The 23,092-nt window shown below is 68.7% G+C and overlaps 7 protein-coding genes across 7 annotated transcripts; 2 read left to right on the plus strand and 5 right to left on the minus strand.

Annotated features, from left to right (window-relative positions):
* Nucleotides 1–438: 438 nt before the first annotated feature.
* RHOBADRAFT_46404 (uncharacterized protein) lies at nt 439–4,491 on the plus strand (the record flags this gene model as incomplete). Its single annotated transcript, XM_018414783.1, has 10 exons — nt 439–579; nt 704–781; nt 924–976; nt 1,307–1,414; nt 1,498–2,311; nt 2,418–3,204; nt 3,283–3,471; nt 3,549–3,813; nt 3,928–4,119; nt 4,194–4,491. The coding sequence occupies 10 exons, from the start codon at nt 439–441 to the stop codon at nt 4,489–4,491; spliced, it is 2,925 nt and encodes a 974-aa protein (XP_018268862.1).
* Nucleotides 4,492–4,864: 373 nt separating this feature from the next.
* RHOBADRAFT_55493 (uncharacterized protein) lies at nt 4,865–8,289 on the plus strand (the record flags this gene model as incomplete). Its single annotated transcript, XM_018417874.1, has 7 exons — nt 4,865–5,454; nt 5,528–5,542; nt 5,612–5,639; nt 5,784–6,114; nt 6,800–7,936; nt 8,016–8,116; nt 8,191–8,289. 7 exons carry the CDS (start codon nt 4,865–4,867, stop codon nt 8,287–8,289), a joined length of 2,301 nt encoding a protein of 766 aa, XP_018268863.1.
* Nucleotides 8,290–8,477: 188 nt separating this feature from the next.
* Nucleotides 8,478–11,599, minus strand: RHOBADRAFT_55494 (uncharacterized protein; the record flags this gene model as incomplete). The annotated part of the gene is made up of 9 exons (XM_018417875.1): nt 8,478–8,785; nt 8,859–8,936; nt 9,004–9,087; nt 9,148–9,224; nt 9,297–10,360; nt 10,432–10,719; nt 10,804–11,046; nt 11,125–11,311; nt 11,385–11,599. The coding sequence occupies 9 exons, from the start codon at nt 11,597–11,599 to the stop codon at nt 8,679–8,681; spliced, it is 2,343 nt and encodes a 780-aa protein (XP_018268864.1). The 3' UTR covers nt 8,478–8,678.
* Nucleotides 11,600–11,956: 357 nt separating this feature from the next.
* Nucleotides 11,957–13,656, minus strand: RHOBADRAFT_55495 (uncharacterized protein). Its single transcript, XM_018417876.1, has 7 exons — nt 13,438–13,656; nt 13,026–13,281; nt 12,716–12,958; nt 12,571–12,652; nt 12,405–12,490; nt 12,175–12,336; nt 11,957–12,089 (listed from the first exon to the last, which is right to left on the minus strand). Exons 1-7 carry the CDS (start codon nt 13,600–13,602, stop codon nt 12,046–12,048), a joined length of 1,038 nt encoding a protein of 345 aa, XP_018268865.1. The 5' UTR covers nt 13,603–13,656; the 3' UTR covers nt 11,957–12,045.
* A 219-nt stretch (nt 13,657–13,875) lies between these two features.
* On the minus strand, nt 13,876–14,242 carry RHOBADRAFT_66871 (uncharacterized protein). The gene has a single exon (XM_018419106.1). It carries the CDS (start codon nt 14,117–14,119, stop codon nt 13,919–13,921), a length of 201 nt encoding a protein of 66 aa, XP_018268866.1. The 5' UTR covers nt 14,120–14,242; the 3' UTR covers nt 13,876–13,918.
* Nucleotides 14,243–18,826: 4,584 nt separating this feature from the next.
* Nucleotides 18,827–19,903, minus strand: RHOBADRAFT_46409 (uncharacterized protein; the record flags this gene model as incomplete). The annotated part of the gene is made up of 3 exons (XM_018414784.1): nt 18,827–19,021; nt 19,201–19,311; nt 19,511–19,903. The coding sequence occupies 3 exons, from the start codon at nt 19,901–19,903 to the stop codon at nt 18,827–18,829; spliced, it is 699 nt and encodes a 232-aa protein (XP_018268867.1).
* A 427-nt stretch (nt 19,904–20,330) lies between these two features.
* On the minus strand, nt 20,331–21,560 carry RHOBADRAFT_55498 (uncharacterized protein; the record flags this gene model as incomplete). The annotated part of the gene is made up of 4 exons (XM_018417877.1): nt 20,331–20,681; nt 20,763–21,218; nt 21,298–21,374; nt 21,468–21,560. The coding sequence occupies 4 exons, from the start codon at nt 21,555–21,557 to the stop codon at nt 20,558–20,560; spliced, it is 747 nt and encodes a 248-aa protein (XP_018268868.1). The 3' UTR covers nt 20,331–20,557.
* Between the last annotated feature and the right edge of the window lie 1,532 nt (nt 21,561–23,092).

Raw genomic sequence — 23,092 nt, forward strand, 5'->3', positions numbered from 1 at the left:
TGCAGCAAGGCGCCATGTAGAGCAAGCCGAGGTACGGGCGCGCGCCTGGATCCGTGGCCGAGAGAGAGAGGTGGCGAGCCGCGAGGGAGTTTCGAGTTGCGGTTCGGCTCGAGGCCGAAAACCTCGGCTCCGAGGGTTTCGGCCAAAAAGTTTTGAGGGACGTCGTGGGACGAGGAAGCGAACGAGCTCTCTCGGCTCTCCTCTCTCCTCAAGAGCCTCGCTGCCACCAAGTTCGTCGACCCGTGCGCCGAACCAGCAGGACTCCCAGCCGTCGGCCCTCGCCAGCCTTCGTCGCCCCCGACCCTCGCCAACCCCGCTCGAGCCAGCAGCCCGACTCGCCTCGCCCCCGCCCCCTTGCGGCTCTCCTTCCCTCCCACCACTTCTCGTCCCCTCCTCTCTCCCACCCCCCGTCCTTACCGACACCCACCAACAGCCAGCATGAGTGCTCCTACGCACGCTGGTGAGGGCTCTGCCCCCGCCCCCGCGGCCGAGGTCGTCCAGGAGAAGCCCACCGAGGCTGCCCCGGCCGCCAACGCCCCTGTCGCCGAGAAGAAGGCCGGTCGCTTCGACAAGACCTTCGTGCGTCCCACTCTTTCTCTCTGTGCGCCCTCAGACGAGCGAGAATTGACAGTCTCGCCCGCTCCCGCCTCGTCCCGCCTCGCCCACTCGTCGCTCGGTGTTCGCGACCTTGCCCGGCTCGCAGGAGGAGGAGCGCGAGACCAAGCACGCGCTCGTGGACATGAGCACGATTGAGCTCAAGGCCGAGGACCTGTACGACAAGGTGCGCCCCGTCTCTCTCGTCCTGCGAGCCCCACCGCACCCCTCGAGCCACTTCCTGACGATTCCCCTCCCGCCCTCTCTCCCTCTCCCCCGCCGCTCGATCTACCGATCTCGCCCGCCATTGCGCCTTTCACCACCTGCAGGACAAGGTCGACCTCGAGCAGGTCGAGCTCGAGGACGTGTGGACTCTTCTCCAGTGAGTCGCTCGACTTGGGTCGCCCCTTCAGCCCCTCCCCCCACTTCACCCGCCTCCCTCGCGCCTCGGCGCCGTCCGACCTGCGCATCGACGCATGGGCGACGGCACCTGGCGAGCGCACTCGAGTGCCCGCGTCGAGTTGAGCGCACGCCCCGACTCGCGGCGCGCCCATTGGCCGCAAAACACGGACCCCGCACCCCCCCCCTGTCTCACCGCCCCGCCTCGCCCCCGCACTTCTCGCCTCGACTTTCGTGGACACGAGCACCTTCTCGCGCGCGCGCGCGCTACGCCAGGAGCACTCGTACTGACCGCGTCCTCTTCGTCCCGCAGGTGCAAGGAGGAGGGTCTCACCAACGCCGAGGCGGAGCGTCGCCGTGAGATCTTCGGCCCCAACAAGCTCGAGCACAAGGAGACGTCGAAGCTCCTCCAGTTCCTCTCGTGCGTCCCCTCTCTCATTCGGCGTCTCTGCCGCCCCTCGACCAGCATGTCCTGACACTCTCTCGCCTCGCCTCGCCTCGCAGGTTCATGTGGAACCCGCTCTCGTGGGTCATGGAGGGTGCCGCGCTCGTCGCCATCGCCCTGTCCAACGGCGAGGGCCGCGCGCCCGACTGGCAGGACTTTGTCGGAATCGTCCTCCTCCTGTTCATCAACTCGGCCATCGGTTTCTACGAGGAGAACTCGGCCGGCAACGCCGTCAAGGCCCTCATGGAGTCGCTCGCGCCCAAGGCCAAGTGCCGCCGCGACGGTGCGTGGCTCGAGATCGACTCGGCCGACCTCGTCCCCGGCGACGTGATCGCGTTCAAGATTGGCGACATCGTTCCCGCCGACTGCCGCCTGTTCGACGCCATCAACGTCTCGATCGACCAGGCCGGTCTCACGGGCGAGTCGCTCCCGCAGGGCAAGAAGGTCGGCGACCAGTGCTTCTCGTCGTCGATCTGCAAGCAGGGCGAGGCCGAGGGCGTCGTTATCGCCACGGGCGCCAACACGTTCTTCGGTCGCGCCGCGTCGCTCGTCGGCGCCGACGACGACTCGACCGGCCACCTGCAGCAGATCCTGGCCCAGATTGGGCTCTTCTGCCTCGTTTCGATCGGCATCTTCATCGTCCTCGAGATCGTCATCCTGTACCCGCGCTTCCACTACTCGTACCGCCGCGGCCTCGACAACATCCTCGTCCTCTTGATCGGCGGCATCCCCATCGCCATGCCCACCGTCCTGTCGGTCACGCTCGCCGTCGGTGCTCAGCAGCTCGCCAAGTACAAGGCCATCGTCACGCGCATCACCGCCATCGAGGAGCTCGCCGGTGTCACCATCCTCTGCTCGGACAAGACCGGCACCGTGCGTCCTCCTTTTCTCCCGCTCGGGCCTCTCTTTTTCTCCCTCGTCCCCTCGTCCTGACTCTCCCTCTCTCTCCCCTCGTCCCTCTCCCCTCCTCGCCTCGCAGCTCACGACCAACAAGCTCACGATCGACAAGTCGACGCTCAAGACGTACACGGCCGCCACCCCGGACGAGGTCATCCTGTACGCCGCCTACGCGTCGCGCACCGAGAACATGGACGCCATCGACACGTGCGTTACCGGCGCCATCCCCCAGATCTCGGACGCTCGCGCCGGCATCAAGCTCCTCGACTTCAAGCCGTTCAACCCGGTCGACAAGCGCACCGAGATCACCTACACGGTCGACGCGACGGGCGAGATGAAGCGCGCCACCAAGGGCATGACCGGCATCATCATCGAGCTCTGCTCGCGCAACAAGACGGCCGAGGTCGAGGACCAGCTCGAGAAGGACGTCGAGGAGTTTGCCGCTCGCGGCCTCCGCGCCCTCGCCGTCGCCGTCGAGGACGTCCCGTCGGGCAACAAGGACGAGCCGGGCAACGGCTTCGAGCTCGTCGGCCTCCTCGCCATCTTCGACCCGCCCCGCGACGACACCAAGCAGACCATCGACGAGGCGCAGGCGCTCGGCGTCAAGGTCAAGATGGTTACCGGTGACCAGCTCGCCATCGCCAAGGAGACCGGCCGTCGTCTCGGCCTCGGTGACCACATGTACCCGGCCAAGGTCCTCCAGGCCGGCGGCTTCCCCGAGGGCGGCAAGCACCTGAACCTCGACGAGATGATCCTCGACGCCGACGGTTTCGCCGGTGTCTTCCCCGAGCACAAGTACGAGATCGTCAAGCGCCTCCAGGCGCTCGGCCACCTCTGCGCCATGACCGGTGACGGTGCCAACGACGCTCGTGAGTCCTCTCCTCTCGCTCCCTCGGGCCCATTATCTCTCGTCGAGTCTTTACTGACTCTCCCTCCTCGCCCTGCAGCCGCTCTTTCGCGCGCCAACGTCGGTATTGCCGTCGAGGGTGCGACCGACGCCGCTCGTGGCGCCGCCGACATTGTCCTCACCGAGCCGGGTCTGTCGACCATCGTCCACGCCATCCGCCAGTCGCGCGTCATCTTCCAGCGCATGCGCAACTACTCGATCTACGCCTGCGCCGTCACCATCCGTATCGGTGCGTCCTCTGTCCCTCCTCGTCGTTTCGCAGGAGCGGCCCGTGAACTGACCTTGCGCCCTCGTCGTCGTTCGCAGTCATCGGTTTCGCCGTCATGGCCTTTGCGTTCCAGTTCGACTTCCCGCCGTTCATGGTCCTCATCATCGCGCTCCTCAACGACGGCACCATCATGACGCTCTCGCTCGACCGTGTCCTGCCGTCGGCCACGCCCGACTCGTGGGACCTCGGCGAGATCTTTACGTTCGCGTTCGCCTACGGCCTGTACCTCGCCGCCGGCACCATCGCGTTCTACTGCGTCATCATCTACACGACCTTCTTCTCGGACAAGTTCGAAGCTCTCATGTTTCACGTACTAAGCTCTCATGTTTGAACAATAAAATTAATATAAATCAGCAACTTAAATAGCCTCTAATGTCGGGCCACCTTTACTGACTCTCCCCTCTCCCCCCCTCGCAGGGTCGCCCAGATCTCGCAGGCCCTCATCTTCATCACCCGGTCGCACAGCTTCTTCTTCATGGAGCGCCCCTCGGTCGCCCTCTTCTTGGCATTCTGCCTCGCGCAGCTCATCTCGTCGATCATTGCGGCCTACGGCGACTGGGGCTTCACCCAGGTTCGCGGCGTCTCGGGTGGCTGGATCGGCATCGTCTGGTGCGTCCCGTCCTCTCTTTCGTCTCCTTGGTCCAGGTCGCTCACTCTTCTCTCTTCTCTCTCCTCGTCTTCAGGATTTGGAACATCGTATGGTTCTTCCCCTTGGACTTTGTCAAGTTCGGCGTCCGTGCGCTCGTGCGCATGTACAACACTCGCCGCGGCAAGCACGCCCAGGGCATCAAGCCGGTCGACGGCGTCCCCATCACGCGCACCCAGTCGCGCCACGAGTCGCTGTACTCGAACCGCACTTCGTTCCTGCGCCGCGCCCAGAACTCGGTCGGCCTCGGCAAGAAGGTCAGCGTCTCGCAGGCCGAGCTCCAGCGCTTCTCGTCGCACCAGGCTTCGGCCTCGGGCGCCGCCCTCCGCGCGTAAAGCGTCGTCGGCTCGGACCCCTCCCTCTTTCCCTTCCCCTCTCTTCGTCTTTCCCCTTTGCACACTCTCTCTCTCCCCTCCCCTCGCATATGCTCTCTCTCCTCTCCTCCCCCTCCCCACGAGTCTCGACCGCTCCACCCCTGTCCTTTCTCGCCGTCGCCTCTCGCGGTTCCCCCCTGTCCCTCTTCCTTGACTGCGACCCGTAATCCAAGCCTCCGTTTTAGAGTTAGACCTGCGTGCGTGCCGTCCGCGAGAGTGCGAGAGCAGCGAGAGCGTCGGGCTGCAGTACAAGTCGCTCGAGCAAGTCGTCGGCGGCCGCACCGCCTCGCTCCCGCCTCCTCGCGCCGCTCCTGCTCCACCCCGCCCACCAACCATGTTCCGCGCCGCCGCTCGCACCTGCAGGCCTCGCGTGCGACCAACGACCCGCACCGCACCTCCCGCCTTTCGCCGGTCCTTCTTCTGGGGCAGCTCGTCGTCCTCATCGTCGTCGGCAAGTTCGGCCGCCGACCTCGGCTCGGCGCACGTCCCGGCCGTCGCGCCCGACCTCCTGCCGCTCCTGTGGGGTGTCGTCGTGAGCCAGGCCGCGTACGACGACGACCAGGACGAGGACCAGCTCACGAGCCCGCCGTGGGAGGTGCGCGAGTTTGGCGACAAGGGCGCCGGCGCCGTCGCGTCGCGCGACATCGCCATGGGCGAGCTCCTCATCGCCGAGCGGCCGCTGTGCATCTGGCCCCAGGGCCTCAACGCCGACGAGGCCAAGAAGCTGTTCGACGCCCTCTCGCCGCGCGAGCAGGACGTCTTCATGCAGCTCTCGCCGGGCACCGACAGCGAGGGCCTCGTGCAGCGCCTCGACGAGGTCAGGGCAAGGAGGGCGACCAACGGCTTCAGCATCCCGCTGCCGCCTGTGTCCGGCGTGACTGCAGGAGGACGGTCGGTCGGCTGCGTCTTCCCGAAAATCGCTCGGTCCGTCCCCTCTCTCTATCTCTTTCGCCCATTGCGTCAGACACAGACCTGACGTTCTTGTCCGGACCCACAGCCTGAACCACAGCTGGTGAGCGGCAAGCGTTCCGCCCTGCCTCGACCGCGTTCGCGTCCTGACCTTCCTCTCGCGCGCCCGCAGCTCGCCCAACGCGACGCAAGTCATGAACGTGCGCACCCTTTCTCTCTTTCTGACTGTCGAGATCGTCTCTCATGGGCGAGGAATTGATCTCTCTCGCCGTCCACCCTCGCCCCCTCCTCGACTCGAACTCGCTCGTCGACCTCCTCCCCCTTGCCTTCTTCCGCACCTGCAGTTCCAGACGCTGCGCATGGAGGTCTACGCCGTCCGCCTAATCACCAAGGGCGAGGAGCTCAACATCGAGTACCTGCCCGGCGCCGTGACTCGCACCTCGGACGAGCGCCGAAACCTCCTCGCCATGCACTTCAACTTCCCGAGGTGCCTGTGCGCCGTGTGCTCGGCGTCGCCCGACCTTGTCGCGCAGAGCGACGCTCGGCGGCGCGAGGTGCGCCAGGTGAGCGAGACGATCAAGGCGGGACGGTCGGACCGCAAGGCGACCGTGGCCAAGATGGAGCGGATCCGGGTCCTGCTCGAGGAAGAGGGGTACAAGGCGCTGCCGGATTTCGGTGCGTCCTCCTCTCTCTGTATTTTCTCTCGCCCTCGCACTGTCTTCCAGCACGCGAGAGCCTGACTCGTCCTCCCCGACGTTTGGGCGTGCGCAGGAGACGAGGGCTTGAACACGTCGTACCGCATCTTCCTCGGGCTTCACGCTCGCGCGAACGACACTGCAACGGCATGAACGCGCCTTCAGCATCGACGAGCGTGCAGCACGAGGCGTCACCGGTGCCGGCGAGCTCGAGAGAGGAGGCGAGATGCTCAGCCAATGAGGGCGCGCCGCGTTCCCCTCGCTCGCCATCCGCAGCAGCTCCCTCGTCTTCGAGTTCGCCCTCGCCGGCTCGCCGCTCGACGATGCGAGGGCACGCGCTTCAGCTTTGCCTTTGCGCCATCCTCTCGGCTGTGCCTGCACCCGCCGCCGACAAAAGTGCGTGATGCGGGACGGCGACGCTGCCGTCTGCCGCCTCGACCTCGCGTCGTCGTCGTCGACAGCTCGAGACGGCTCATTCGCTGCCACAGCTGCACACCCATCAGCTTCGAGCGTCGCTACGAGCGCTCTCGGCCGTCCGACGATCGACGAGAATCCGCCGTCGCCCAAGTCGTCTCTCGTCGACCACGACCACGACCGGCCGGCCTCGTCTCGCCTTGCGCCATCTTCCTCCCCTTCTTCCGACTCTCTCACCCTCCCGCACCTAGCGCAAGTCACGGGCGTCGACCGCATCGACGCAGCCGCCCTGTCGAAGCTGCCTCCCTTCGCAGCCGGAGCAACCGCCGGCAGCACGGTCGACGCGCGCGACGCAGGGCTTCGACAGCTCGCACTCCTGCAGTCGCTCGTCGCGCGCCAGACGGCCGCACTGCGCGACGGGTTCCTGCCGCCGTCGGCCCTCGACGTCGGCGCCGTCCGAGACGCGTCGAGCGGTTCCCTTTCCCTGCCGCCCATTCAGCTCCCTCCTCCGTCCTCCCACCACGCACCGACCTTCCCCACCGTCTCGTCGCTGCTCAGCGACGCCATGCCCGCGACCCCGCACCAGTGGTCGACCAACCTCGACGGCCTCAACCACGTGGACCCGGGCGGCGCAGCCTATCCCGCGCTCGGCGGCGTGACGGCCGACGAGCTGCTCGCCGCACAAGCCTCGCTCGACCTGTGGAGCGCGACCGTCTTTAGCACCAACTCGCCGGCGGCCTCGCCGCCAGCGACCTCGCACGGTCCGCCGCCGCCCTCGCTCGACTGGTCGACGCTGTACCAGGGCAGCAGCCACCACCACGACCCGCCCTCGTCGCACGGCCTTTCGCCGCTCTCGCCCGTCTCCGACGCACCCCTTCACGGCTCGCCGCCCGCCACTCATCCCTTCCTCCCCTCCCTCAACTTCGCCAACTTCCCTTCTTTCCCGCCGCCATCGCGCGCCGGCTGTTTCTCCGGCCCCGCCTCCTCCGCGACCAATTCGCTCTCCTTCCTGCCGCCGCCTCGAGCGCCCTCGCCGCCTCAGCATGACGCCGCGACCGGCCCGTCGCCGCCCGCTCGGCGCAGCTCGCGCGCCAACGCCGGCGCGAAAGGGCGCGCAGCTCGAGCGGCCGCGGCGGCTTCGGAGGGCAGCGAGGAGAGCGGGAGCGCCGAGACGAGCCCACGGGCGAGCGGCGCGTTCGCGAGCGGCGGCGGCGCAAGAGGAGGAAGGAGCGGTTCGAGCGGCGGCGGGTACTCGTATGGCGTCGACGGCGCAGGGGAGCAACTGCCGCCGACGTACACGAATGCACAAGGTGTCACCAAGGCGAGGGAGCTCATGACGCCGGACGAGGTCGAGGAGGACAAGCGCAGGAGGAACACCGAGGCGAGCGGTGCGTCCCTTTTCCGCTCTCTCTCTCTCTCTCCCCTCGTCACATCGTCGCACCTGTACTGACGAGTCGGACCGTACAGCTCGATTCCGCGCCAAAAAGAGGATGCGCGACGCCGAGCTCAAGCAGTCGAGCGCCTCGCTGCGCGAGCGGGTCGCAAGCCTTGAGAAGGAGAAGGAGTCGGTGCGCCCTCTTCCTCGCCCTCTCTCTCGTCTCTCCTGAGCGGAACCCTCATCTCACGCTTGCTCTGCGTGCAGCTCTCGAACGAGAACCGCTGGCTGCGCGACCTCGTCAGCGAGAAGGCCGACATGCACCCTCGCATCCTCGACGTCCTGCGGCACTCGGTCACCGAGTAGTCCTTCCTCTCTTTCTCCCGCCACACCACCCATAGAGCTCCTCGCGTGTCCGCCTTTGTGCCCCAGTCAGTACCCCCTTCGCGCCGTCGGTCGGCGTCCCCTTTGCAGTAGCTGGAATTGACTTCCTTCGTCTCTTTCTCGCTGAGAGCTTTCGCGATACACGAGGGCGAGCAGAGTACAATGCAGGTGCGAGGAGGATGCGAGAGATGAATCTACGCCAGTCGGGTAAGGCAGGATCGAGACGTACAACGACAAGGGAGGACGAGGTCGGGAGGCGGGAACGAGCTCGCCGACTGGAGGAGAAGGTACTGGCGCCGTTGAGGCGTATCTAGGGATGCGAGTGTATGTGTGAGAGGAAGAGAGAGGAAGGGAGAAAGGAAAAGGGGAGGCTAGGCGGTGCGGCCGAGGACGGCGTCGACCTTGGTGAGCACCTCCTCCCACTCCTTGGCCGGGTCCGAGAGGTGCGTGATGGCGCCACCGGCGCCGAGTGTGAGGTCTGCAGCGGGTGAGAGGGACAATTAGCGCCGCGATCGAGGAAGAGAAGGAGACGAGGAGAAAGGTGAGCGCACCTCGCCCGCGCTTGACGAGGGTGCGGATCACGACGGCCCAGTCGCTCGAGCCGTCAATCGCGAGGAAGCCAAAGACGCCTGTGCATGTGGACGAGCTCGTCAGAACGGCTTGGGGTGACGATCGAGAGCGAGAGGCAGGACGAACCAGAGTATGCGCGGCGAGCGACGTGCCGCTCGAGGTCGTCGAGGAGCTGCAGGCTGCGCAGCTTCGGCGCACCCGTCATCGAGCCTACGAGAGAGACTCGGTCAGGACGAGAGAATGGAGAGAAGAGGACGAGCAGGGACGTACCAGGAGGGAACGCCTTGGCCATGGCCTCGAACGGGTTGACGCCCTCGCCGAGCTGGCCGACGACGGTCGTAACGAGCCTGCGCGGATCAAGCAAGTGATCAGGACCGCTGTCGACGACGCGCACGGAAAAGAGCGAGAGGGGGACGCACTGGTGGACCGTCTGGTACGTCTCGATCTGCATGAGCGCCTCGACCTCGACGCTCTCGACGTCGCAGCTCTTGAGCAGGTCGTTCCGGATCAAGTCGACGATCATGAGGTTCTCGGCGCGCTCCTTGACGTCGGCCTCGAGGGCGTCGCGGCGCCGGGCGTCCTCGACCGGGTCGGACGAGCGGCGCGCCGTGCCCTTGATGGGCTTCATGCTCGCGCGCCCGGCGGCGTCGATGCGCAGGAAGCGCTCGGGCGAGGTCGACAAGAGGGCGAGATCGTTGAGCGGGAGGTGGAAGTAGGCGGCGTAGGGCGCCGGGTTGGTGTTGCGCAGGGTGAGGTAGAGCGGGTACGGGTCGGCGACGAGGGGCGACGAGGGAGGGAAGGTCGAGCGGAACTGGGTCGTGAGGCACAGCTCGTAGGCGTCGCCGGCGACGATCGACCGGCGAGCCTGCTCGATCGACGCCATGTACTCGGCGCGCGACTGGTCCGGCGCAAAGTCGGTCGGGAGGGCGGCCGGCGCAGGCGAGTCGGGGTCGGCGACGGGAGGAGCGGCGAGCGTCTGCTGCACCTCGGCGACCCATGCGCTCCAGTCCTCCTCGCTCAACCCGACGTCATCGACAAGCGCCGCCGACGAGCCCGCCTCGGGGCTGCCGCCGCCGCCGCCGCCCTCGAGGCGCACGAGCCCGCTCGCGCTCCACTCGCCCTCCTCGTGCGCGTACGACAGCATGCAGCCCGCAAAGGCCAAGACGGCGCCGTCGTGCTCCTCGCTCACCGCGTGCGGCACGCGCGAGCGCGACAGCGGGAGCGTCACGTCCTTGACCTCGTACCCAACGTGGCCAACGAAGCCGAGCGGGCCGTGCGGCGCCGAGCTGGGCTGCAGGCGCGTCAAGCGCTTGAGGTGCGCCTGCGCGTCGCCGATGACGTTGAAGAAGGTGGTCGACTCCGGGATGGGCGAGGTGCGGGAAGAGGTGGAAGAGGTGCGGAGGGTGAGGGTCGACGCGCCGACCGAGTAGGCGAACGTCGCTTGCGGCGAGAAGACGTGAGAGTGCTGCGGGACGCCCGTCGGCTGCGGATGAAAAGAGTGCAAGTCAGGCGGGCCTTTTCGAGTGACGAGGACGAGGGAGAGCGTGGTCGCACCCTCGCCGAGTCGAGCCAGACCTCGCCGAGCTCCGAGCGCCCCTTGACGAGTCGCTCAAAGACGAGGCGCGGGGACCAGCCCTCTGCGACGTCGAGAGCGACTGTCCTTTGCTCCCAGGTCGGCGCGACCTGCTGCGCTGGCGCACGTGGGCGAGTCGGGCGGTAGGTCGTCGAGAGGGCGAGGACGTGCGGCGGCAGGTTCGGGGTGCACTCGGCGCGAGCGTGGAAGTTGAGGGCCGACGCGAAGAAGTTGCCGAGGATGCGCGAGCCGTAGGTGGACGAGATCGACTGCGAGATTCGAGAAGGTCAGTTCGGCGCGCTGCAGGACAGGAGAGACAGAGGGGCAGGACGCGCCTCGGGGTGGAACTGTACGCCCCACAGCGGCTTGTAGCGATGCCGGAGCGCCATGACCTCGTCAGACCCGTCTGCAGCCGCCGTCCACGCGATGACCTCGAGCTCGTCCGGGAGCGAGTGCGGGTCGACGACGAGGCTGTTGTACTGAACGGCGTCGAACGAGGTCGGGATGCCGCTGAACAGGCTGGACGAGGTACACGACGCGCACGCGTGGCGGATCGAGCTGACCTGGCCGTGCTTGGGCGCTGTTGCTCGAACGACCTGTTTCGAAGGAGAGGGTCAGCTCGCGCGGTCGAGGTAGGAGGAGAGGGTCGGCGAGGGCAAGGGGGGAGTACTCACCGAGCCACCGTGGACCGTCGCGAGTCCTTGACAGCCGAGGCACAGGCCAAAGATCGGGACGCGGTGGCCGACTTGGTCGAGGAGCCGAGTCGGCCACGAGAAGTCGCTCTTGCGGTGAGGGGTGCCGGGACCGGGGCCGAGGATGACGCAGTCCACGTGCGGGAGGATGTCGTGCTCGAACGAGTCCCTGGAGGGCGGACGTCGGCGAGGTTTATCTTCATCAGTTGGTCGGGAGGGAGGAGAGGGGAGAGGGAACTCACCACGACAGCGAGTCGACGTTGACGACCACGACCCGGTCCTGCCACTCTGCACAGTCCCACTGCTGCCCTGCGCCGTCGCCCTCGTGCGTTGACGCGCTGTCGCGGGCGAGCTGGTCGATGAGCTTGAGGATGTTGGCCGTGTACGAGTCCCAGAAGTCGAGGACGAGCACGGTCGGGAGCCGCCTAGTGCGAGCCCGTGTGCGCTTCGCAGCCATGCGGCGTAGCTCGTGGTGGTAGGACGGCCAGGCGATGTCGGCGGGACGACGTCCAAGAGAGCGGCGGCAGCGGCTGCCCGAACGTTGACTCTCGGCGACGGCTGCGGTCTCTCCAGAGGTACTGCCAGCTCTCTGATACGCTTGCAGAGAGAGACGCTCTGAGGCAACTGGCAGCGGAAGCGGCTCGTCCGTTCGAGCCTCTCTCCTTTCCCTCTCGCTCGGTCGCCGACGGCCTCTCACTCGCCGTCTCGCGCCGCCTGGTCGCCACGAGCCGTGCAGCAGGACAGTACACGACCTCGGCAGCCCCAGCGAGCGCAGCGAGACGGCAAGCGAGAGTCCAGCAGAGCCACTCGAGCGTGCAGGCACTGAAACTTGGGGCGCTCGGCCCTTCTTTTTGCACAGGACGAGGTGCGCCGACCTCGTGCGCTACGCTACAGCCGTGCGAGTCATGCGACCTTGACGAGGAGCTTGCCGGACGTCTTGCGGCTCGCTGCGGACGGGCGAGAGGCGGCGTCAGGCTGTGTCCTGCTCGACGAGCGACTCAGGAGGGAGAGGGAGAGGACGAGCGGACGCACTGATGTCGATCTGGGTCTGGCGCATGCCCTCGGTCGTGAGCTCGTACTCGCCGTGCACGGCGAGCTTGAGCGCGCCCTCCTGCACGAGCTTGAACAGCTCGGTCGAGTAGGACTGGAACTCGTCGCGCGTGTGCACGTACTGGTTGAGGATCGGGCGGCAGACTGCGGGGCACGAGAGCGATCAGTAAAGGCTCCGAAGAGACAGAGAGGACGAGAGAATGCCGGCGCACCCTTGAGGTTCTTGGGCCCGAGACGGAGAGGCGCAAAGGCGGGAGCCGGACCCGAGGCATTGCCGAGCGTGACGAGCGTGCCCTTGCTGTGCGTCCAGGGCGGGGTCGAGAGCATCAATGCCTCGCTCTGAGCGCGACGAGAGACGAGCGGGCGCGAGGGACGCACCGGCGCAGGAGGTCAAAGTCCATGTCGAACGTGTCCTTGCCGACGCCGTCAAACACGCCGTGGACGCCGCGGTCGATGCCCTCTGTGTGTGCAGCTCGTCAGGAACCCGCTGAAAGTGTACGAAATGAGAGAAAGTGGGACGCACCGCCGCCCGTGATGCCGTACACCTGCCCGACCACGTCGCGCCCCTCGCCGTACAAGATGACGTGGTCGGCGCCGGCCTTCCTCGCGATGTCGGCCTTTTCCTCGGTCGACGTCGTGCCGATGACAGTGGCGCCGAAGCGCTTGGCGAGCTGGACGAGGAGGAGGCCCAGGCCGCCCGCCGCCGCCTGGACGAGGATGAACTGGCCCGGCTTGACCTCGTGCGCCTCCTTGACAAACGTGAGGGCTGTCGCACGGCGCAGAGGAGTGTCAGTGCGTGTCGCTCGACGAGTTGGGCGAAGCTAAGGACGCACCGGTGAGGCCCTGGGTGAGGACAGTCGCCGCGTCGCGAGTCGAGAAGCCGTCGGGCAGCTTGGCGACCTTGTCGGCTTGCGCGATGGCGTACTCGGCAAAGCTGCCACCGGCCGTGTAGGCGGCGACGCGGTCGCCAACCTTGAACCCGTGCGACTGCTCGGTGACGCCCTCGCCGACGGCGGCGACCGTGCCGGCCGACTCGGTGCCGAGGACGTACGGGAGGTGCGCCTTGTAGATGCCGCCGCGGAAGTAGGTCTGCGGGTCGGTGCAGGGATGCAACGAGGTCAGTGCTGTGCGCCTCTGCGAAGTGGGAGCTCGCGAGCGAGCCAGCCGCGGCCCGCGAGAGGACCGGGGTGGCAGACTCGCTCCTCGTCGACGAGCCGGCTCGAGAGTCCGGGTGGGAGGACTCACGTCGATAAAGTTAACGCCGGCGTACTCGACCTTGACGAGGACCTGGCCCTTGGCCGGCGCGGGCGTGTCGACGTCTCGGACCTGGATCACGTCGATGGCGCCCTGCTCCTGGATCTGGGCGGCGCGCATCTTGGTCGGGAGGCCTTGCGTGGACGAGAAAGCCATGGTGCGGGTGAACGAGGCGAGGCGGGCGAGTGTGCGGGCAGAGGAAGAGGCGACGAGGGCCGGAGGTGGGGTCGGGAGCTGACTGAGCAAGGTCGAGATGGGGCGCGGGGACGGCGACGCGTGCGTGGACAGGGTGCGCGTTCTGGACAGTGTAGTGCGTGCGCTCAAGCGTGCGAGCATTCACGCGGGTGAGGAGAGAGAGCGAGAGCGTCGTCTCCGCCCGCGGCCGTCCGACGGCGCGCCGGCTCTCGGTCGCGAAGGCCTCGGCGCGAGAGGGAGAGAAATCGCTTTGCACGGCGAGAGCGGCTGAGGGTATCTACAGCGTCGGAACCGGGGTATGCACAATTCTAAGAGCCACAACACCCGAAACAAGTGAGGACGCGAGGGATGAATGAGGGGAGGGACGAGGCAAAGCGGCGACGCGCGAGGAGAGGAGAGGGCGGCCGCCGTCACGAGTGCGAGGACCAGTCGGCCGCGAAGGAAAAGTCGGCAAGGCTCGACGGGGCCCACGAGTCATCGTCGAGCGTCGAGTCGAGGGCGAGCGTCTTGCCCGCCGCCGCCGCCGCCGCCGTGCCGAAGAGGTCGCTCGCGTCGCTGGTAAAGTCGAAGCTGCCGAGAGCGCCGTGCGCCGAGTCGCCGCCCCACCCGCTGCCGCCAAAGAGCATAGGCGACGCCTCGACGGGCGCCGTGAGGGATAGGCCCGCGAGCGGGTCGGTCGTCGGCGCCTCGAGGCTGCTCGTGGTCGACGCCGACGCAGCAACGGCCGACGCGCTCGTCGGCGTGCCGAGGGACAACGCGCTCGCGCTGGCAGCGAGCGCAGCTTGAACAGGCGTCGCGACCTCGGCGAGCGGCTGCGGCGCGGCGCTCGACGGGCCGGGCGTCACCGGCGCCATGACCGAGCCCGTCGAGATTGAGAGCCCGCGAGACGACCGGGGCGAGGCGCTCGTGCTCGTGCTCGCGCTCGTCGCCGAGTCGGGCCGCAGCGCACGACTCGCGACGAGGTCGGGCGTCTCGATCGAGGCGGGCGAGGCGCCGACGACGGGCACGACGAGGTGTTGGGCCTTGCTCGACGACGCCGCCGCTGTGGGCTCGGCAAACGTACCGGTGCCCTCACGCTTGCGCCGCCCAGCATCGTCGGCGACCTGGCCGAGCTCGTTGGGCTCGTGCGTCCGCTCGCGCTTGCGCGAGCTGCTGCCCGTCCGGCTCAACGGCGGGCTGCCGCCGCCGGCGGGCGACAGGTACGGCGCGTCGCTCGGCGTGCGACGCAGCAGACCTGGAGGCGCCGACGAAAAGGGCGCGACCTGCCCTGCCGCGCTCGCGGCGTTCAAGACGGCCGAGCGCGGCGTCGGCGGCTGCATCGGCTCGGGGAGGACCTGCTCGCGAGGCGTCGACGACGTCTGCGGCGACAGCGTCGAGGCGGCGGTCGCGACCTGGAGCTGGGGCGAGCGCCGCACGTCGTGGTCGGTCGGGGCGGGCAGGCCAGCGAGCTTGCGCGGGCTGCCCTTGGTCGGCGAGTTCTCGGCGGCGGCGCGGTCGGCGAGGTGCTCGCGCTGCAGCTCTTTCGCCTGGGCGATGAGCTGCTGCACGGTCGGCTCGGGCGAGCGGGCCGACGCGAGGGCAGGCGCAGCGCTCGGACCGGTCGACGGCGTGAGGGGAAAGGCTGCGAACGAGTTGGCGAAGATGGACGACAAGCTCTGCTCGGGCGCCGACGAGTGCTGAGGGAGGGCGTAGGTCGGCTGGGGAGGGAGGGCGAGCGAGGTGGGGGGTGTCGGCGTCGGCGTCGAGGCGTTGACGAGCCCGGCGCCGGACGCCGAGGGGACGAACGGGAGGTGCTGCGCAGGCGACGAGGTGACCGACGGTGGCTGGGCGAACGACCCGGCGCCTTGCTCGCGCTGCGCCGGCGGCTGCATGGATGGCGGCGGCGGAGCGTGACCCATGCCGTTGGCGAGGTGCATCGGCTGAGGAGGCGGACCGCCGAGGCGCAGCTTCTTGAGCTCGTGCGACGCCCACGCGTCCTCGTACGGGCCGACGATGCGCATGTACAGGTCGCGCAGCTGGCCCGGCGCCGGCGAGCTCGGCGAGAACCCAAACTGCGACGCGATGTGCATCCACGACTTGTCAAAGTCGCTCTGCGCGCATCGACGACGACGACGTCAGGACTCGTGCGACCAATCGGACGATGCGCGAGAGGGAAAGGAAAGAGGGAGAGACGCACCCGAACGTAGCCGCCGAATTGGCCAATGACGACCTGGCTGAGGCGGAACAGGTCGACGAGGCGGTTCTCAAGGACGAAGCCCTGCGGGTTGAGGCGCTGGCCGCGCTTCTCGAGCACCTGGGCGAGCGTGTCCCAGAAGAACTGCGACGTGACCTGCGGGCGCGAGCGGACGAGTCAGTGAGCGAGCTCGGCGAGAGGCAGGAAGAGGACGAAGAGGGGGACGCACCTGCGCTTGAAGGTCGGCGAGGCTGGGCCACCCTGGCTGACCCTCGGCGAGCGCCTGCGTCGGGTGCTTGATGCCGAGTCGCGCCTTGCCCGCCTGCTGCTGCTGCTGCTGCTCCACCTGCAAGTCGCGGGCCCGCTCGCGCCGCTCGTGCTCCTCCCGCTCGCGCCGCTGCGCCTCCTCCCAGGCGCCGCGCCCGTCGAACCCAGGCTGGCCCTGCCGCTGTCCCTGTCCCAGCCCCTGCGCGCCGCCCATCTGCTGCTGTTGCTGCCCGCGCCCGCCCGCCGCGAGCTGCCGTTGCGCCTGGTCGCGCGACGACGCGACCGCCGCCGCCGTCACGTGCGCGTGCATGCCCGACGCCGCCGAGTCGCGCTGCTGCGGCGGCGGTCCGCCACCACCACCAGCACCGCCGCCGCCGACGCCGCTGACGCCGTTGGGGTCGCCGCCGTTCGGGGCGTGCGGGTGCGGCCGCTGCGAGGGCCCGCCGGCGACAGGTGTCGGCGGCTGTCGCGGCGGCGGCGGGTGCGGCGACGAGTAGCCGTCGTGCGCGAGCGCCTGGCCCTGCTGCTGGGCCTGCTGCTGGGCCTGACGCTGCGCCTGGACGGCGTACTGCTGCGCGATGGCCGACGCCGAGGGCATGCGGCGCACGGGCCCAGGAGGAGGACCTTGTCGCTGCTGCTGCTGGTGGAGCGGCGGCGGCGGCGCGTGCTGGTAGTGCGACGGGTTGCCCTGCTGCGGCTGGAGCGAGACGAGGCCGGGCTGGGACGGCGCGAGGGTCGTGTAGGTCTGGGAGGGGTGCTGAGGATGGGCAGGATGGGGAAGATGGGGAGAGCCGGGCTGTTGGTGCTGTTGGGGGTACGTGTGGGTGCGCTCGCGCGGGACGGGCGCCTGGTGCTGCAGGTTCGAGTGCGGCGTCGCCGACGCCGGCCGTGGCGGCGGGAGCTGGTCGACGGGGCCGGCAGGGCCACCAGGGTAGCCCTGCTGGGCGTGCTGCGGCGGCATCTGCATCGTCGCCGCTCCTCGAGGTTGCGCAGCCGCGCCGCCGCAGGCCACAGCAGCAGCGTGCTGCATCTGGTGCTGTTGCTGCAGGTGCTGCTGCTGCTGGACGTGCTGCTGCTGCTGCTGTTGATGCTGCTGCCGCTGCACGCTCGCGCGGTACTGGTCGATGAAGCGGTTGACGAGTTGCGACCCGCCGTGCGCCCGCACGAACGAGTCGCACGTCGTGAGGACCGACATCTCGCGGTTCCTGCGCGTCGTCGCGAGATCGTCGGTGAGGCTCTATCGAGCGGGGAGGAGGACATAAAAGAGAGAGGGGACGCACCTCAGGTCGCGGACCTGAGCGTCCATCTGGGCGTGCTGGTCGGGCGTGAGGGGCTGACCGGCACGGGGCCCGCCGCCCGGGTACGCGCCGCGCTTGAGGACGGCCTCGAGCTGGGCCGCGTTGTGCTGCAGCTGAGCCGCCTCGTCGAGTCGGGCAAGGTGCGCGTCGAGCCCGGCGGCGGTCGGGACGGGCGCCTGCTGCGGGAGCGGCGCGGCGGCGGCGTAGGACGGCTGAGGCTGAGGGGGAGGTGGAGGAGGTGCGGGCGAGGGTCGAGGCTGAGGGGGAGGATAGCCCTGGTGGGCGACGGGAGGAGGGCCGGTGGACGGGTTCGAGTTGAACCGGTGCGCGGTGGGCGACATGAGGGCGGGCGACGAGGCCGGGAGGGCGTGGAGCGCCGGCTGGACGAACGAGTTGCCGTACGCCGCCGCCGGCTGCGCATGGAGCATTTGCTGCTGCTGCTGCTGCTGGGGCGGCTGCGGCATGAGCGCGATCGAGGGTGGTCGAGACGGCGGGCGGTGCTGGAGCGGAGGAGGAGGAGGCGCAGCTGAAGGGTACGGCGAGCGAGATGGCGGCGGCGGCGGTGGGTGCTGCACCGGGTGCGGGTACCCGTTCTGCGGACCTTGGGCCATGCCCTGCGCGTACGCTCCTTGCGCGCCAGGCTGCGCGAGCCCGTATCCACCGCCTGCCCCGCCTGGCCCTCCTCCACCTCCCGCGCCGCCGCCGGCCGACGAGGGCGCACCGACCTGCGCCGCCGCCACGGGCTGGCCGCTAGCGGGTGCCGGCGCGTAGTACGACTGGGCGTGAGGCGGCTGGTGGTGGTACTGGCCGGCGTGGTGGTCGTTGTGGAGCGGCGGACCCGGGTGGAGAGGAGGCGCGCTCGCGCTAGTCGAGGCGACGGCGTTGGCGTTCGACGACGGCGGGTACGGAGCCGGGTGCTGGGCCGGGCCTGGCGGGTACACGGCGGCGTACGGCTGGCCTTGCTGCGCGGGCCACCCTTGCGCCGGCAGGTGCTGCATGCCCTCGAGGGAACGACGCCGCGACGATGAGGGACACGGCGGGTCGGGCGGGGTCGCGGGTGGGCGCACTCGGCGGCGAGAGAGCGCGATCGACGGCCCTGGAGCAGCAGGCAGCAAGGGCCCTCGTGCAGCGCAGTAGGAGGTCGAGGGTCGCTCGCTGGAGCGGGCGCCGGCACTTCGGATTGAGCCAGCGGAAGAGGCAAGACAACGCTAGCCTCGCACGGCGCGTCGTTCGACGGCCCGAGCCCTGCAGACACTCGAGCTTCGCAGACACTCTCAACCGGTCCCAGTCCCGTGCGCCGCGGCGAGAGGACGACGCCAGCGCTTCGACCTCTCGACCTTCTCAGCCTCAGCGACTCGCGCTCGCCTCGCTCACCTCGCCGTCCAACTCGCTCAGCAGGTCCACCAACCGACCTTGCACCCGTTCGACGAGCCGCTACGGCCCCCTCTCACAACGCGAGCGCCTCCTGGCCGTTCTTGTTCCCGTTGAGCATCTCGTGCCGAGGCGTGTAATTCGCGAGCCCCGGCCGCGCGCGCATCGTCGCCTCCCACGCCGCGAGGGTCGGGTACGCGTCGAGGATCGACGGCGCGAGCTTGCGCAGGGCGTGGACGAGGTACAGGAGGTGGAACTCGGCGAAGGAGGGCTGCGAGAAGGAGGGAGAGGGGGCGAGCGGTGGGACGGGGCGAGAGGGTCAGTGAGGGTGCTCCTTAGGCGAACCAGGCGTGAAAGAGAGCGTCGAGGGGGAGAGAGAGAAAGGGCGAGGGTCGATGGCGGTACGAGCGAGGAGAGGGAACGGTTCGAGAGAGAGGGTACGAGGCGCACCTGCTCGTACACGAGGTACCCTGCCTCGCTTTTGTTGGTCGCAAACAGGTACTCGAACTGCTTGAGGGCCTTGGGCGCCGTCGTCTTGACAAACTCGGCGAGGAGAGAGGGCTGCGAGCGCGCGAGAGCGGAAGGTCAGTGCGAGCTTCGTTCACGTGCGACTACCCTCGGCGTGCGGCGCAATCGCCTCGTCCGCCGGCTCGACGAGCTCGTGACGAGCCGCGCTCTCTCCGCCAAAGGAGGGACCCGCCGACAGACGCCGGCCGGTCGACGAGCGCGAGCGAGAGAGGGAGGGAAGGGGAGAGCTCACCGCGTCCTTGCCGTAGATGCACCTCGTGTACGCGCTGTTGAGGTCCTCGCACGCGTCCTGGAGCATATCGACGACCGCCTCCTGCCACACTGTCGCGCCCTCGCCGTACCGCGCAACCTTGGCGACGAACCGGAGGATGGCGCCCTGCTGCGCGAGGTGCACCACCACCTCAGGCTCGGCGCCCGAGTCGGCGTCGGCGCGCGTCACGCTCAGGCGCGGGAGCTGCTCGAAGCGGTACTGGGCGAGGTCGTGCTTGTTGGCGAAGAAGGCAGACGTGTCGTTCGACTCGGTGAAGGCGAGGCCGGCGTCGGTGAGGAGGAGGCGGATCGGCTCGCCGCGGCCCTGGATGGGGAAGTACTGGAGCGTGATGGACGACATGTCGAGCGGAGGCATGTGTGCTGGGCGGGTGCGAGAGGCGAGAGCGCGAGAGCGGGTGGAGGAGAGCGGGCGCTTTCTCGGACGGCGGGCAGCGGCGAGATCTCGAGAGCCCCGCTCGCCGGCTGCATACATCGAGGCAGCGGCGAGCGTCCGAGATGCAGCGCGGTCGAGGGAGCAAACGTGGAGCTGGCGAGGAGAGAAGACGGAGGCGCGGCTCGAGTCTGAGCCACGTCGACTCGCACGGACCCTTGGCGAGGTCGGCGCCCTCGCTCGTCACCCGCCTCGGCCCTCGCGTGCTCTCGATCTCCTCGGCGTCGACCGCTCGTTCTCTCGAAGCTTTGCCGACACTCGAGCAAAGAGTCGCAGGCGACGACAACGCACGAGCCCGCGCCGCGCAAGAACCCCTCTTGCTCTCGCTCTCGCGTCGAGAACGGCCGGGGCGCACAGGGAACCGAGTCGCGTTGCACAGGGGAGAGTAGAGAGAGAGAGGAAAGAACACCCATCGGCCGGGGCAACAAGTACAGGAGCGCGAGAGAGAAGGCGAGGCGGACCGAGGGAGAAAAGGGAGAGAGAGAGGACGACAAGGGAACGACCGAGGCAGGGAGGGAGGGTGCAACAAGGGGAGGGGGAAAAGTGGACGGGGAGAAGGGGCGACGACGACGCGGGGCGTCACGAGTAGTCGGGGAGCGAGTCGGCCTCGGGGTCGTCGTAGTCGGCGCGCGTCGAGAGCCTCAGGGACGGGTTGCTCTCGACGTACCCGGCGAGGGCGCGCGGGTCGTAGTTCGGCGGGGCGCTGCAAGGGCTCGGGCAAGCGGGTCAGTACCTCGTTTTGGAGCGTCAAGGAAAGAGAGAGAGATGGGGGAGGGAGACGCACCTGAGCAAGCCCGTCCCGAGGAGCCCGTTGCCCGCGCCCGCCGCGCGCCGCTGCTGCTCGGTGCGCTCGCCCGGTGCGAGCACGACCGCCGTCACCGTCGCCGTATTGCTGCGGCTCCTCCTCCCTCCCGCAGCGAGCCACCCGCTGAACCCGCCCTGAGGGCCCTCGCCCGCGCCGCCACCCGCACCGGCGCCGCGCTCGCGGTCGACCTCGAGCGCGAGGTCGACGTCGCTCGCGTTGCTGCTGTGGCCCGGGCTCGCGGGCGTGACGACGTGCATCGCCTGGCGGTTAAAGGCGCGCTTGACGAGCGACGACGAGGGGCGGCGCGCGGCGTTCCACGCCTCGAGGCCGACGACGGTGCTCGGGAGGAGCACGATCGGCCCGTCGTTGGTCTTGGTGAGGGTCGCGACGATGGCGAACGCCTGGTAGTGGTCGCGCAGCTTGGAGCCGAGGTTGCTGTGGGCGCGCAATCGCGAGAGAGTTGTCAGTCGGGGCGGCGCTAGCGGCGGCGTTCGGGGAGGGGGGTGGGGCTCACATGGCGCGGAGGTACAGCGTGAGGAGGTGCAGCTTGCGCAGCACGTACTTCTGGTTGCCGCCGTTGGTCCACTTGCTCTGCGCGAGGGCAGCTGGGCGTGTCAGCTCGTCGTGGCCGCGAGCGGGGGATAGCGAGAGGGCGGGGCCCGAAGAGAGAAAGGGGGGACGCACAAAGGCGTACGCCTGCAGGACCTCCTCGGTCTCTTCTGCCGAGTCGCACCGCGCAAACAGGTGCCCGACCTTTTGCTGGCTGAGGCCCATCGTGGCGCGGGGAGCGAGAGCGAGAGGAAAGTGGGCGGCGGCGGCGGCGGCGGCCTCGGTGGTGACGACGCGCGCGCGACCGATGAGCGCGTGGGCCGGGCGGTGCGGCGTGTCGGAGCTCGGTGGGCAGCTGTCGCGCAGGCTCAGGAGCGACCAGCGCGGGAGGAGAGCGAGGGCGGGCGCGAGGCGAGTGTGGGTCTGCCGCCTTCCGAGGTTCGAGGCGAGGTCCGAGAGGCATCGAAGTCTCGGCTTTCTCGAGCGCAGGCAATCCCTTCGACGAGCTCGCAGAGCACGCTCCGAGTACTACCAAGAGCGAAATATCCTCGAACGAAAGAATGCAGATCTCGCCGGGCTCGCGACAAAGCGGACAACCGACTTGCGCGCTCTCCCATCCCTGCAGGCGCCCGAAGCGCGCTCCTTCTCGCCTTGCGCGAGATCGTTCGCACAAGGAGCTCATCGTTGTGCGGCGTTGCATGCTGAAGCGCCACTGAGGCAAAACTCGCTCGCGGTGTGCGAGGGCGAGGGCGAGAGGCGCGAGGCGCCCGGACCTCCGAGACGCAGGCGACGAGGTCGACAAGTCGCCGAGCGGGAAGTGGATTGTGCGCTGTCGACCTGTGCAGGAAGGCTGCGAGGCGGGCGACCGTCAGTCTAGGGCAATCGTTCGTGCGCCTCGCGAGACCGAGGAAGAGAAAGGGCGACGAGGAGCGACGCACCTCGACAGGCTCGTCGAGTGGCCCTCGCGCCTCGCCGCGCCTTCTGTCTCGGCTCTTCGTGTCGGGCGTAAAAGCTCGAGAAGCGAACACGCCGCCTCGGTCGAACGAGAGAGCAGGAGCGCTTGAACGAGGAGCGAGCGAGAGCGAGGAACGAGGTCGAGCAGGGGGCGGCGCAGCAGGGTGCGCGCCCGCTCGTCTCCTCGTCGAGCATGTCGTTCGGACCCCCGAGGGCGGGCTGGATCGTCTTGAGCGCATTCGGTGGCCGTGTAGAGGCCGCCGTGCGGGCGAACGAGGGCCAGCTCGAGGTGGACGGGGTGTGGAGTGCACGACGGCAGCAAATACGAGGCGCGGGTCTGCCGCCAATCGAGTGGGCGAGTGGCGGGCAGTGCGGTGCGAGGGTGGCGCAGCTGAGCGAGTGGCGGCGGTGGTCGGCTGGTGGTGAAGGAGAGAGGGGAGGCGACGGTGGAGAAGAGCGAGGCGGCGTGCGGCAGGGTCAAGCGAGGGTGTGGCGGGTCACTGCGGGCTGTCTGTGCAGGTTGCAGCGAGGCAGAAGGTGCTCGAGAGGGTGAGAGACGAGCCGACGAAGCGTCATCATCCGGCTGCCGACAGTTCGCTCGGGTTCTTACCCGCCGCCTCTTCGCCTCTCGCTCCTGCCACACACACTCGAGCAACCCGCACAACATGGCCGCATTCGCTCGCGCCCTGCCACAGCTCGCGACCCACGCAGCCCGCCCCACCTTCACCCCAGCCGCGATCCGGCTCGCCGCCCGTCCCCTCCTCCTCCTCCTCACGACGGGCCGCCTCTGCTGGACCTCGGACCGC

The sequence above is a fragment of the Rhodotorula graminis genome (genome assembly GCF_001329695.1).
Source record: "Rhodotorula graminis WP1 unplaced genomic scaffold RHOBAscaffold_13, whole genome shotgun sequence".
NCBI classification, from domain to species: domain Eukaryota; kingdom Fungi; phylum Basidiomycota; class Microbotryomycetes; order Sporidiobolales; family Sporidiobolaceae; genus Rhodotorula; species Rhodotorula graminis.